This window comes from Pristis pectinata, chromosome 16, assembly GCF_009764475.1.
Source record: "Pristis pectinata isolate sPriPec2 chromosome 16, sPriPec2.1.pri, whole genome shotgun sequence".
In the NCBI taxonomy this organism is placed as follows: domain Eukaryota; kingdom Metazoa; phylum Chordata; class Chondrichthyes; order Rhinopristiformes; family Pristidae; genus Pristis; species Pristis pectinata.
In genome coordinates, this window is record NC_067420.1 from 33,150,816 (window position 1) to 33,165,119 (window position 14,304).

The window sequence follows — 14,304 nt, forward strand, 5'->3', positions numbered from 1 at the left end:
CATCGTGGTGTTGGGACCTCGACCGGTTGTTGTAGATCTAAATGGGCTGGTTTGAGGCGGTCCATCGTGAAGACTTCTTCCTTGCCCCCAGTGTCCAAAATAAAGGTGGACCCATTATTCCTGATGACCCGGAACGGCCCCTCGTATGGTCGTTGCAACGGTGCCGGGGGTGTGCCCCTGCAAGCGAAAACGAACTTACAGTTTCATAGTTCCTTGGGCTCACAGGATGGGGCTTGACCATGCCGCGAAGTGGGAATCGGTGCCAAGCTGCCGAGCCTCTCACGCAGTCTTTCCAGGACTGCCGCGGGTTGTTCCTCTTGCCCCCGAAGGGCGGGTATGAACTCCCCTGGGACGACCAAGGGCACACTGTACACAAGTTCAGCTGACGAAGCGTGGAGATCTTCCTTGGGGGCAGTGCGTATGCCGAGCAGGACCCAAGGCAGTTCGTTGACCCAGTTAGGACCTTTCAAGTGGGCCATCAGAGCTGATTTCAGACGGTGGTGGAAACGTTCTACCAACCCGTTTGATTGAGGGTGGTAGGCCGTGGTGGTGTGCAGCTGCGTCCCTAGCATGTTCGCTAATGCGGACCATAGGCTGGAGGTAAACTGGGCGACCCTGTCTGAAGTGATGTGGGCCGGAACACCAAAATGCGAGATCCAAGTTGTGAGCAGCGCCCAGGCGCAGGAATCAGTCGTGATGTCGGATAGAGGGTGGCCAGAGGCAACCCTAATGAACTGGTCCGCGATGGCAAGGAGGTACCGGGCTCCTGTTGAAACTGGCAGGGGACCAACGAGGTCAACGTGGATGTAGTCGAACCTTCTACGGGTAGGATCGAACTGCTGTGGTGGGACCTTGGTGTGTCATTGGACTTTTGATGTCTGGCAGTGCGGGCTCACTCACTGACCTGTTTGCGCAGGCCGTGCCAGACGAACTTGCTGGCGACCAGTCAGACAGTTGATCTGATGGTCGGGTGCACCAACCCGTGTACTGAGTCAAAAACGCGTTTCCGCCAGGCTGCAGGAACTATAGGGCGGGGCTGACCTGTTGCGATGTCGCAAAGGAAGGTCTGCTGACCTGGTCCGACTAAGAAATCTTGGAGCTGCAGGCCCGAGACTGCGGTTCTGTAGCTAGGCAGCTCGTCGTCGGCTTGCTGTGCATCAGCCAGGGCCGCGTAGTCTACACCCAGGGACAGGCTGTGGATGGTCGGTCTGGAAAGTGCGTCAGCAATGACATTGTCCTTTCCAGAGACATGTTGGATATCCGTTGTGAATTCAGAAATGTAGGACAAATGTCGCTGCTGACGAGCTGACCAGGGATCGGAGACCTTGGAGGAGGTGAAAGACAAAGGCTTATGGTCAGTGAAAGCGGTGAAAGGCCTGCCTTCGAAAAAGTACCGGAAATGCCAGACCGCCAGGTACAGCGCTAGAAGTTCCCCATCAAAAGCGCTGTATTTCAGTTCGGGTGGTCTAAGGTGCCTGCTGAAAAATTCCAAGGGTTGCCAACGGCCTTCGATTAGCTGTTCCAGTACCCCACCAACCACGGTTTTGGATGCGTCCACCATGAGGGCAGTTGGGACATCTGTCCTAGGGTGTACCAGCATCGCAGTGTCTGCCAGGGCATCCTTGGCCTTAATGAAGGCAGCCGCGGCCTCGTCGTTCCAGGCGATGTCCTTGCCCTTGCCAGACATCAGTGAGAACAAAGGGCATATGATACGGGCTGCTGCAGGGATGAACCAATGGTAAAAGTTGACCATCCCCAGGAATTCTTGCAGGCCTTTGACCGTGTTGGGATGGGCAAAATGGCGGATAGCGTCTACCTTGGCGGGTAGGGGTGTTGCTCCTTCGCTGGTGATTCAATAGAGTCGAGTCTGAATTGGCACTTGGTCGGGTTGATAGTGAGGTCGAAATCACGGAGCAGGGAGTACAGTTGGCAGAGGTGGGAAAGGTTGGCGGTCACAGCTGGCGATTAATATGTCATCTAAATAAATGAACACGAAGTCCAGGTCGCAGCCTACCGCATCCATCAGCTGCTGGAAGGTCTGCGCTGCGTTCTTAAGGCCGAACGGCATTTGAAGGAACTCGAAGAGGCCAAACGGAGTGATGAGCACAGTTTTGGGGATGTCGTCAGGGTGGACCGGGATTCGGTCGTATCCCCGGACAAGATCCACCCTGGAGAAGATGTGGGCCCCGTGTAGGTTCGCCGCAAAGTCCTGGATGTGAGGGACGGGGTAGAGGTCTGGGGTGGCGGCGTCATTCAGCCTGCGGTAGTCGCCGCAGGGCCTCCACCCACCGGTGGCTTTGGGGACCATGTGCAGGGGGAGGCCCAAGGGCTGTCTGACCTGCAAACGATCCCCAGCTCCTCCATGCGGCGGAACTCTTCCTTTGTCGGGCAGAGATTGTCTGGAGGTGGTCGTCGTGCTCAGGCATGAAGGGGTGGCCCTGTGGTAATGATGTGATGCCGCACCCCATGTTTGGTCATCGAATTTATAAACTGAGGTGCCGAAACCGATGGGAACTCGGCTAGGAGCTTGGTGAACTCGTTGCCAGACAGGGAAACGGAGTCCAGGCGTGGGGCTGGTAGGCTGGCTTCTCCCAGGGAGTAGTTTTGGAATGTTCTGGAGTGCACTAGCCGCTTCCCTCGCAGGTCGACTAACGGGCTGTGGGCCCAAAGGAAATCGGCTCCCAGGAGTGGCTGGGCGACGGCGGCAAGGGTAAAGTTCCATGTAAAACGGCTGTCGCCGAATTGTAATTGAATTATACGGGTACCGAAAGTTCGTATCGTTGTGCCTTTTGCGGCTTTTTGAGTGCGGGACCCTGTCGCCTGCTACGAGTGTCGCGGCCAGTCATGGGCAAAACACTGACCTCTGCTCCAGTATCGACGAGGAAACGATGCCCGGACTGCTTGTCCTGAACGAATAGGAGGCTGTGTTGGTGGCCAGCTGCCGTAGCCATCAGCGGCGGCTGGCCCTGCGTTTCCCTCAAACTTTCAGGGTGAGCGGCATCGACGGGCCTCCACGCTCCCCCTCTGATGGTAGAAACACAGCTGGTCGCCAGTGTCATCATCTGTGTTTCTGGGGTGTGGTCGCTCAGTTGCTGGGACTGGTTTAGGTAGGCATTGAGCCCACGGTCTGGCGATTTGGCCGACGGACGACCCGCTCTCGTGTTTGGCCTTCCACAGGACATCTGCCCGGGCAGCTACCTCACGTGGGTTGCTGAGATCGGCGTCGTCCAACAGCAGGTGAATGTTGTCGGGTAGTTGTTCGAGGAAGGCCTGTTTGAAAGTCAGGCAGGGCTTGTGTCCCTCAGCCAAGGCCAGCATCTCGTTCATCAGGGCTGATGGGGATCTGTCCCCCAGGCTGTCAAGATGAAGCAGGCAGGCGGCGCACTCGCGACGGGAGAGGCCGAAGGTCCGAATAGGAAGGTCTTTGAAAGGAGGTACTTGCCTTCCTCCGGAGGAGACTGGATGAAGTCGCCGACCTGGGCGGCTGTTTCCTGGTCCAGGGAGCTGACCATGTGGTAGTACCGTGTGGAGTCGGAGGTGATCTGCCAAAGTTGGAATTGTGCTTCGGCCTAGTCGAACCAGACACGGGGCCGAAGCGTCCAAAAGGTGGGCAGCTTGAGTGGCACTGTGTTGGCTGCTGCGTTGTCGTCCATTGTGTGGCCCCAAAATCCGTTTGGACCGTCGGGGTCACCAATGTAGCGGCTGCTACCGCGATGCGAAAGTAAGACACTAGTCGATGAGTTGCAGAACAAAACTGATTTTTTCTCCCACCTTGCGTGGGCCTTTTAAGAAGAACGGTTCCCGCCCACTGAAAACAGAAATGACGTATGCGCTACGTCATCAAACCTTTCCCGCATGCGGGTTCTCCCCATTGCTTGGGGAAGACGAAGGCCCAGTGCCATCTTGGGCCTCGCCACTCCGACGACGCGCAACCTGACCGCCAAGCAGGTTCGCTTGCTCGGACGGTGAGTCGCTACACCTGGTCAGATTTAATATTGGATCTACTCTGATTAAAATATTTCCAATGGCAAAATGGCACCATGGAGGCAAGTAAACTTTCTACTTTGCTGTTGAACTAGAGGAAATATCTTAGTGGGTTTGCAATGTAGATCTGGCTTTGATCTAGGAGGTCCCAATTTAGTCCACCCTTTCAGAGTCAGGGCAAGAGAAGAAAACTTTTAAAAATAATTAAACATAAGGGGTGAAATTTGTTTTTGGTCATTAGTACTGTGCATTATATGGTAGTGGCCTCAGTTGTCTTCTGTAGGTTTTGGAGTATAGTGCAGTGCTCTTCATATCTGGGCATTAACACTTGAACGCAAATCTCTAGCCCAACACTTGTGAAAATGGTTTTTCTGTAATTTACACAAATAAAGATATTAGCAGTAAATTGGAAGAGAGGAGGGGAATAGATCAATTAACCTCTCAAGCTTGTTCTTCCATTCATTGAAATTAAAATAAATGCCATAACACGTAACAAAGATTAAGCTATCACAGAATATTACTTTAGCACTTTTAATGTCCCTAAAATGTTTTACAGCTAATGAATTACGTTGCAAGTCTAGTCACAGTGATATGATGAAAAATGACAGTCCGTATACACACAGAAGCATTGATGTTATCAATTGCCATTTAATTCGTGCTTTGGTAATGTGGGTTAAGGAATAAATGTGGGGTAAGGCACTGGGAGAGAGCTGGTGCTCCTCAAATCCTGCCATGACATTGTTTGTGTCTACTCAATTTGTAGCTGTGGCTTTGGTTTGACAGCACTTTTAACAATGCAGCACTCAACCAGTACCGCGTTGAAGCAAAGGCCTAGATTATCCCTGCTCCTGGCAGGGAGACAGATACCCATTCCCTTTGTCACTGGGAGAAGAAGTCAAAATGAGACTTCTGTAAATGGAGCATCACTCTAAGCAATATTACTTTGCATCATTAACTGAAGGTGTGGTGTTTGTGGCTTGAATCAGGAGACCGTTTTCCGGGAGGGAAGAGTATGAAGCTCTGCTGTGTTTCTGAATCTATGTGGACCATTGGATACTCAAGTATTCAAGAGATAAAGTGGAGTTGCTGAAAGGTCTTATTGAATGGCAGAAGAGGCCAACTCACCTATTCCTGCTATTTTATTTTACTTCTCCTGATACCAGCTCTTTACTCCAGATTACTTTGTCTTTTTTCTCTAAACTGAATTCAAATTTACAAATACTTGGTAGAATTTGAATTCTCATTTAGATCATAAATCCAAGTCTCTGAATTATCAATCAAGTAATATTATCACTATGCTACCAGACTCAAGACAGGACCTCAGTGAATCAGGAAGACAGCACACCAAATTCTCATAGGCAGCCAAGGATGGGGAGCAAACTGTTGTCAAAATTAACGGTTGCCTGCTATTCTAGCTTTGAAATTTGATTATCCATTCATAATACCTTTGATAAGCAGCAGCATTTGCCTTGCATACCATACATTTCTAATGACAAAGCTGTACCAGACATGAGAGAGTGTGAGTAAACAGAATATTGCATCAGTATCTCGAAAGGATGATAATTATTAACTTTGAAAGATAAGAAATACACAGTTTCTTTATAATAAGACCAAACACCTCTTAAATCCCTCTCTCACCATCCCCTATACTTACTTCCATATGTGATGCTGTGGGGTCTGGTGGCTTCAAGAACCAAGCACACCATTGCCCTTTTATTATCTTGTTATTTCCACCTATGTAATAGGTACCTAACTGGATAAATAGCAATGCAATACACAAATGGCTATTGGAATGAAAGGAGTTGATAAATCACAACAAGGGAACAACGCTTCACATTTACAGAGCCATATTCAGACCACACATCAGGTATTTCACCCAACTTAGATTTGTCTACTGAAATCTTCAGAGTGGGAGTGGAACTCAGAAATTTCTAACCCTGTGGCAAGAGACTACCAGCTGAGTCACAGCTAAAACCTTGGGAAAAGGGTGATTCATAAATTCAATGTTAGAATTAACCACTGTCACTTACATTTCTTGGAAGTTATCAGCCTTACATCATTAGTGAATGATACTAGATTGGTTATCAATAGAATTATTGTGACATCACTCACAAAAGTAAAAGAAACTAAGAGTAATTAAGAAAGTACTGAGAAAAGTTTGTGCACTTCATCCAGTCACCCACTGAAATAGTCTATGCCAGCCCAGGTGATCTCAACTCTGTTACAAGAGAATTAAAATAGAATAAATGTATCAAAATATAAACTCTATCATGTCGTGCTATATCAAGTTGTATATTGATATACCACAACCTATAACATTACACCTAAGTGACATTAGACCTAAATACATTATATCTAAATACAATATTTATGAAATATAAAGTTAGATATGTTTTTCTCCCTGAAATCTCACCGCATAATACAGTTCCTTTTCTGGATTAATCATGCAGTTTCATTACCTCGTTCATCATATAGTTTTTGTTGAATTTGTGATCTATATCACTCACTTTTATTGCTGCTTCAAACGCTTGAATATAAGGTATCTCCACGTTAGATAATTGAAGAGATTTCAGTATCAATTAGAAAAATCTCAATCTTGATAATGCTGTTCAGGTGGGCAATGTGTGATGTGAGTCCATCTGAGAACATAATTTGATTTCCATCCCCGGACATTCCCACTACATAAAAAGACAGGTGAGTAAAATAAAAACAGCAATTAAATGACAGCTGGTGGGATAAAACGGGCCAAAATTGATGGGTTAAGTTGATATTTGCAGCTGAGTTGAAGAATCCATGTGTGCATTTTAATTGTCTTCTTCCCTGTTATTTGTTTGTTGTTTAATTGACCATTGACATTTGAGTCATTGGGAAGCACACCCTAAATGTCCACATGTAATCATTTGTTTATTTATAGCTGCGTACAAGAGAGGAAGAAGACTTAGAAAATGTAAACTGACTCAAGCAGTGCACACACATTCCTCACAATCCAATCCAAAAATCCCAGAAAACAAAGCTTCCAGCCTTTCAGAGTTGATTTCAGAAGGGTAAGGATTCATTGGTAATTATTCTAAATTTTTTTGTACATTATCACAGTCTGTACCTGTGCTATACCTGTCACCATCTGAAAATATGAATTAAGCTTTAAACTTTACATATACAGCACAGTAACAGGCCCTTCCAACCCAACAAGCCCACGCCGCCCAATTACACCCATGTTAACCTGCTAACCCGTACATCTTTGGAATGTGGGAGGAAACCAGAGCACCCGGAGAAAACCCACACAGTCACAGGGAGAACAGACAAACTCTTTACAGACAGCGGCGGGAATAGAACCCCGATCACTGGTGCTGTAATAGCGTTATGCTAACTGCTATCCTACCTGCTGCACAATTCATACAGCACTCAACTAGATTCTTGAATGTTGTGTTGGTGTGTTTTGGGAATAGCAAAGAGAGGAAAACTGGACAATACAATGCAACCAATATATAGTCATATACTCAGTTAGCCACCTGACTTGCACCCCAACCCTGAGGCCTCCATTGGGAAAGGTATTCCCATCTCCTGCCCCTTTAATCTTTTTCAGCTGTGTCTTTCTTGCTGTAGGTTCTCTATACAGCAGACAATACAATGGGTGTGTAGCTGGGTAAGGTTCTGGGTGTCCTCAGAGGGTCAGTCCTCCATTCCAAAGTGAAGAATCCCAGCCTAAAAAAATGTACTTGTTTCTCTGCCCGAAACCGCAAGAAACTGCAGAGAGCTGTGGACACAGCTCAGCACATCACGGAAACCATCCTCCCCTCCATTGACTCTGTCTACTCTTCTCGCTGCCTCATTAAAGCAGCCAACATAATCAAAGACCCCACCCTAGACATTCTCTCTTCTCCCCCCTCCCATCAGGCAGAAGATGCAAAAGCCTGAAAGCAGGTACCACCAGGCTCAAGGACAGCTTCTATCCCACTGTTATGATTATTGGATGGTCCTCTGGTACAATAAAATGGATTTATTTACTTTACAATCTACCTCGTTATGGCCTTGCACCTTATTGTCTGCCTGCACTGCACTTTCTCTATAGTCTGTAACACTTTATTCTGCATTCTGTGATTGCTTTCCCTTGTCCTACCTCAATGCACTGTTGTAGTGAAAGGATCTGTATGGATGGCATACAACACAAAGTTTTTCACTGTACCATGGTACATGTGACAATGATAAACCAATTTACCAATTTATGTCTTAACAGTCCAATAGAAATTAATAGATAAATAAAGTTACACAGAAAGACCACATCACTGCATTGGCAGGTTTAGCAAAGAGATTAATGTTTGGCATATAGGATCAGGCTGTCCACTGCTAAATATTCATCATGTTGGCTTTTGAGGTATGTTCACTTAATCATGGTTGCTCTACCTCACTTTGGTATTAAATGTTGTTGTATACTTGACGGACATGAGTGTTGTCAGGTACTATCCCCGGGCCTTGTGCTGATGAACCTGAGTTTTTAGTCACTTTGTTGTACATACAATTTGTATTTAATATTTTACCTGATGATTAAAAAACAGTTTCCAATGCAGTTTGACCCTGATTGTTCAAAACCATATTCTGCGCCACAAGGAGTAATTATTCAATTGTTTGAATTCTGAAATGTAAGTTTACTTAGAGGTGCTTAATTTTAAATAATTGCGTCATTTGAATATTAGTTGATTCCAGATGAACAACTTTTAAATTCCAAGAAAATTTGGGATCTTTCATTATCTGCCCCCTACTGATAGAAGAGGAGAAATTTACCATGAATGGATTATTATGGAGTTCATTTTGAGTCCCTGTTTATTGTTGGAAAATGTTATAAACTCTTTCAGCAATGCTGAAATATTAGTGGCCATCAAATCCTATTTTGACCTAAGGTGCAAGTAGGTGGGCCGGATCCCTGATGGGGGATTGAGAAATCGAGCAAAGCCAAGTTTGACCAAGATTCCAGTCCATAAGATTCATTTGGGGGGAAGTATGTGGAATATTTCTGTCCATCCTTCCACATCAAGAGGTCTATGTAGAGGTGTGGTTGTGTGTGGGGTATCTATCCTGTACCTCTTTGAAAAGACTGAGAGCTAGATTTTTCCCAGGAAAGGCCCACAAACTCTCCCAGTGAATGTATGGGATGTTTGCTGTTCTTGGCTTCTGCACCCAAGAAGCAATTGTTACCTCTCCAATTTCTAATGGTTGAGCAGAGAGTAATCACTTCATTGATGGGTTGATCTTCCACGTCCATCTCCAAGCAGCCCAAAGACATAGCAGTGGGCAAAAAAAAATACAATGCATTTAATGCAGGGATTGTGGGTACTCAAAGGGAGTGTGCAAGCTTGTGAAATGCCTGAAACACTAAGTTAATAGCCAGCCATTTTCCTTCTCCTGTCTAAGGTGCACCTCTATCTGCTTCTGGTCTCTCACCCAATCAACTCTATCTCTTGTCCCATCCTATTCACAATCAAACAGTGAGGGAGTACTCAGCGCAGACAAGGGGTCAAACCTGGGGCCTTTCTTCTCTCTGCAGATCAAAAGCACACAACTTGGTGAATTTCTTCACCTTTGTGATTTGGTTTTCTTCTCATTCATTCTCGGGATGGGGGGGTGGGGGCGGGTGCAGGGGTTACTGACAAGGCTAACATTTATGACCCATCCCCGGTAGCCCTAAAACAGTGCTGGTGAAAATAAGTGAAGGAATCAGCCAACATTCAACCTCATCGATGTATGGGACTGAAATAATATTTGTATTCATTAAGTCTTCCAATATGAAGTTGCTTAGCTGAACTATTGATATTATCCACTTTAGCTATAAATATTAGAACAGCAGCATTACTACCAGCAAGAACAGAAGAGTGTGCAACTATAACACCTCCACTAGGGACTACTGCCGAGTTTCTGCTTGCCACCATTAGTATTGGTATTGGTTTATTATTGTCACTTGTACCGAGGTACAGTGAAAAACTTGTCTGCATACTGTTCGTACAGATCAATTCATTACATGATGCATTGAGGTAGTACAGGGTAAAAGCAATAACAAAATACAGAGTAATGTGTCACAGCTACAGGGAAGTGCATTGCAGGTCGACAATAAGGTGCAAGGTCATAACAAGGTAGATTGTGAAGTCTTTGTTAAGTGATGTGGTGCAAATGTAATACTGGTTGATTACAATAGGTGGTGCCACTGGATGTGAATGTATCAAGGTATATTCAGATATGGTGGTGCACCAATCGTGATTGCAAAGAAAGATCAACTTATTTTGTTGTTATATGACGGGAACAAAATAATGAAAAGTACTGTTTTACTCTGAACAAAGTCTGCCTTTGTTGCTCGTTGAAATGACTCATTGCAATGAGTGACTGTGAAGGAAACTCAGCATGGAGGTTAGTGTTACCAATCACTGCCCCCTGCTGGAAATGAACATGGACATCAGGTGAAGACTCTTGGAGAAGGAGAATTCAATGATATTGAGAATCTTGAGTCCATGCAACCAAAGCACGGATACACGGGCCTGTGTATCCGTGGAAGGAGCAGACCATCAACAGCTACCCATCTGTGGAAAGAGTCTGCATTGGTCTCATTAACCACCTCAGAATCTGGAGGAGGAGTAAGTCATCCTCAATCCCCAAGGAGTCGATTTTTATGAAAAGGAGAGGCGGCAAAAACTATCGAAATGAAAGAATATAATACAAGCAAAATTTTTAATGCTACTTAATCCTTACTTTGAAATTATCATTCTCATTAAAATGATTCAGCCCATTGATTGCTGAAATCTCCACCCAATCTGATGCAGAAGTTTAAGGAAGACAAATTCAAAAATATTATCTCAGAACCTTTGTTCTTTCATAAATATAAATGTGATATCATATTGTACAAAATGAGTTGCAGATACAGTAAGGTGTTATTATGGAAGAATAACTAGGGAGTCTTGTTAACTTTCCATCACTCTGAGCACTTTGCCCATCTTCCACCTCTAATCCCAATCTACGAACATTTACCAATGACCACCCTGGTGGCCACTAATGCCCAGGGGCTTCTTATTTGGCAATACCTCAGATTAAAAATTATCATCCTTCCTTTCAGATATCTATTCAGGCAGCATCAGTGCAAAGAAGCAAAATGGAGGTAACATTTCTGACCTGCTGAGTGTTTCCAGCATTTTCTGTTTGTATTTCAGATTTCTAGAATCTGCAGATTTTTTTGATATTCAAGAGAGAGTTGCATTCCTCCAGTTCTGGCCTCTTGCATGCCTCCAAAGGCAGGAGTGCCTTCAGCTGCCAAAGCCATAACTTTTGGAAGTCCCTTGCTAAACCTTCGTCTCTTTTGTCTTGTAAAGCACTTCATTATGCACTTGGAAGAAGTTTGAACAAAAACGCATTTTGCACTTCTTAACTAACTTGTCAACAATTTGCAAATAAATAATGCCTCTAAGTTGTAGAATGTCACAAGAGATTTTACAGTGGCCTTGTCAGACTGAATGTGGCAATGAATTAAACTGTAAAGCACCGCATAAAAGCTACCTTTTTGAGCAAGGTTTTGGTCAACTGCCGAAAACTTTTATATTCATTTGATGGTTCACCGTGAAGTTCTATCTGGTAAGGCCCCTGTAACACAGCTTGTGACATTTTACCATGTTAAAAGCATTAAAGAAGTGCAAATTGTTGACATGCTCCTTAAGAAGCATATAACACATTAGTTTTGTTTAAAACTTCTTTGAAGTGCTTTGTGATTTTTTTTGTTAGATTAGCACATTGCCCTTTCACAACTTGATTTTGAGTTCAAATTTAGCACTGACTGATAGGATGAACCTTTCCTCATACTGTTAGCTAGAAGAGTTCTAATAAGTTTAACTAGCTTCAGTTCATTTTATATATAGCCCACATTGCATGAAATTGTCCATAATTAAACTATTAATTGATTGCATTCATATTCATCTACAAAATATCCACAAGAAAGGTTGATGTGTGCAAAACTGGAAATTCACCCTGTAGGATATGCTGAACTACATTTAAGTTGAAATGTTATTGTACGATGTATATGCAAAATATACATGAATGTATATGCAAGATACATTAACGTGATCATTTTAAATTTCTCTTATTTTAATAATGTTAATCCACCAACTCTTAAACAGCTTAACGCCTTTGTCTAAATACTGGAACAAACTTCACGCAATAACACAGTGATTACTTCAATCCAATCAAGAGGATGGTTGGGGAAATTCTGGACCTTTGCTACTAAGACAGGAGCAAAAAAAGAAACCTATTCCTTTCCCCAGCAAAATTCACCCAAAAGCTTTTCACTGTACCTCAGTACAAGTGACAATAATAAAGCAATACGAATAACATTTTATAATAGTAGTCTCGTCATCTTTTTGTAATTTGGTACAAAAACCGTTTGCATTGTTCCTCACTGAAATAATAGGGCAACCTAGTTACAGCAGGTATAATTAAAGTATTGGGGGAAAATTGGTGATATTTATAATAAAGTATTTTGATACTATTTGGTAACATTAACTACTTTTGTTGATAGAGGGCTTGCAGACGTATGTATTAACATTCATTAACTTTGCATTTTACAGGATCCTATTATCACCTTAATAATATGTTTTCTTTTTCAGTCAAAACTAAGAAGAACATTTATATGAAAATTGGGAAGCAACAGATTTGAAGATTGAAGTTCCTCGGAGACCAGAGAGAATGTATACAAGATTTTTTAATACTGCAGTTCTGTCACTTCTAATCTTTTTCTCTGCATTATCTAATCTGTCAACTGAGCCTTCCAGCGGGTCGACAGCACATTTAGAATTGAACACTTGTACATGAACAGAAATTCATTTCGCTTTTCATAATCAGTTGTGTTATATACGTAAGAAGGCCAAATTAAAAAGTTACACCAACAGAGTCGCAATATTGTATCTATGACCTAACCTAACTTACATTTTTGAAAATATCTTACATTTGTAACATTCAATTTCTTACCGATTTGAAGAATGCCTTAATTACTGTTAAAATGGATCACTTCCACCTTTTATATCCATATTAAACATTCCACATCGGATGAAACACAGGTTTGTATGCTACTCAACACCACCAACCTTAACCCTAACCCCCTTATAGCTGCTGCCATATGTACTACTATTTCCCAACAACGGCCATTCTCACAACCTCTCCAAACAAGATTTACAGTTTAATGTCAAATTAATATAAAATGGCCTGTGTACACAAATAAATTAAGAACTGCATTCATTGCCTACATTCAGTTTACTCGTAAAATTAAAGAGAACAGAGGAAGCATTCAGACTTTCATTCATATTTCTATGTCTTATTTTACCAGTCAGTTCTTCTGTTAGTCATCATTTGACTGTTTAGAACATTCTGTTTCTGTTCAACTTTATTGAGTTAGGAAGCCAAGAAGCCCCCTTTTAGAAACCTCCCTCTGACTTTCCTCCTCATCTCTAATAGAAAACATTCATCTCCATGCTCTCATTCCCAGAAAGGCCAATCTGTTCATGTATCTGGTAAACCAGTTCAAATTTTGGTGCTAATTAATGATTTACAATGTTTTGCTTCAACAGTCCAAGTACACACATTGGCCTAGAGATTCTATTGTGCAAGACAGTACTTTTGTCTGTGATACAATGGAATGTTATTGTGTTGTATGTCGGTGGCACACTTTATGAAATTAGAAACTGGTACTCAAAATGTTTGATGCACAAGTCTACTGGACATGTGCAGAAACATCAAATGTCATGCATCACTTGAACAAATACTTCTGTGAAATTGTACCATGCACTGAAGCAAGTTTTAACTAGAGGGTGAGTCCTGATTGGCATTATTCAAAGGACCTAACCTTCCCTAAGCTGCTTCTGGAATGCCTGAGGTAAGTACCCTACTTAAGTTTGTCTTGTTACTGCTCTTTTCCACCCACCCTGTCCCCCTTGCTACCTATGTGCTCAGGCAATTCTTTCCCAATCCAGACTAGCTCAATTATTTTGCTGACTTATCCCCTCTCTATATCATCTCCCCAACCACTCCATCTACCATTGTTTTTCCAACCATCTCAGCCATTTTCCCCACCGACTATCTCCATAACCAAACCTTCTCTCCAAAATCCCTCCCCAATATTATCCACAGCAGGATCCTCTCCCCGGCTTTGCCATTCCACAATTCTTCCCCTTCACTTCCTCCAGTTTCCCTGAGCAACTTTCTCCCCTCACTCTCAAAATGATTCCCAGTTGACTACTTCTACAACCACAATGGTAGGAAATGGCAGAGGAATGGCCTTTGTATAACTTTTGTCACTCAAGT

General features: G+C 43.6%; 1 protein-coding gene across 2 annotated transcripts in view; it reads left to right on the top strand.

Annotated features, from left to right (window-relative positions):
• rbbp8l (retinoblastoma binding protein 8-like) overlaps window positions 1-12,867 on the top strand; it is a 64,603-nt gene extending 51,736 nt beyond the window's left edge. For both annotated transcript variants that reach the window (XM_052031446.1, XM_052031447.1), the window contains exons 14-15: window positions 6,899-7,028; window positions 12,615-12,867. In XM_052031446.1, the coding sequence (XP_051887406.1) occupies window positions 6,899-7,028; window positions 12,615-12,624 (140 nt within the window). In that variant the 3' untranslated portion in view covers window positions 12,625-12,867. The remainder of the gene's footprint in view (window positions 1-6,898; window positions 7,029-12,614) is intronic.
• The last annotated feature ends 1,437 nt before the right edge of the window (window positions 12,868-14,304 follow it).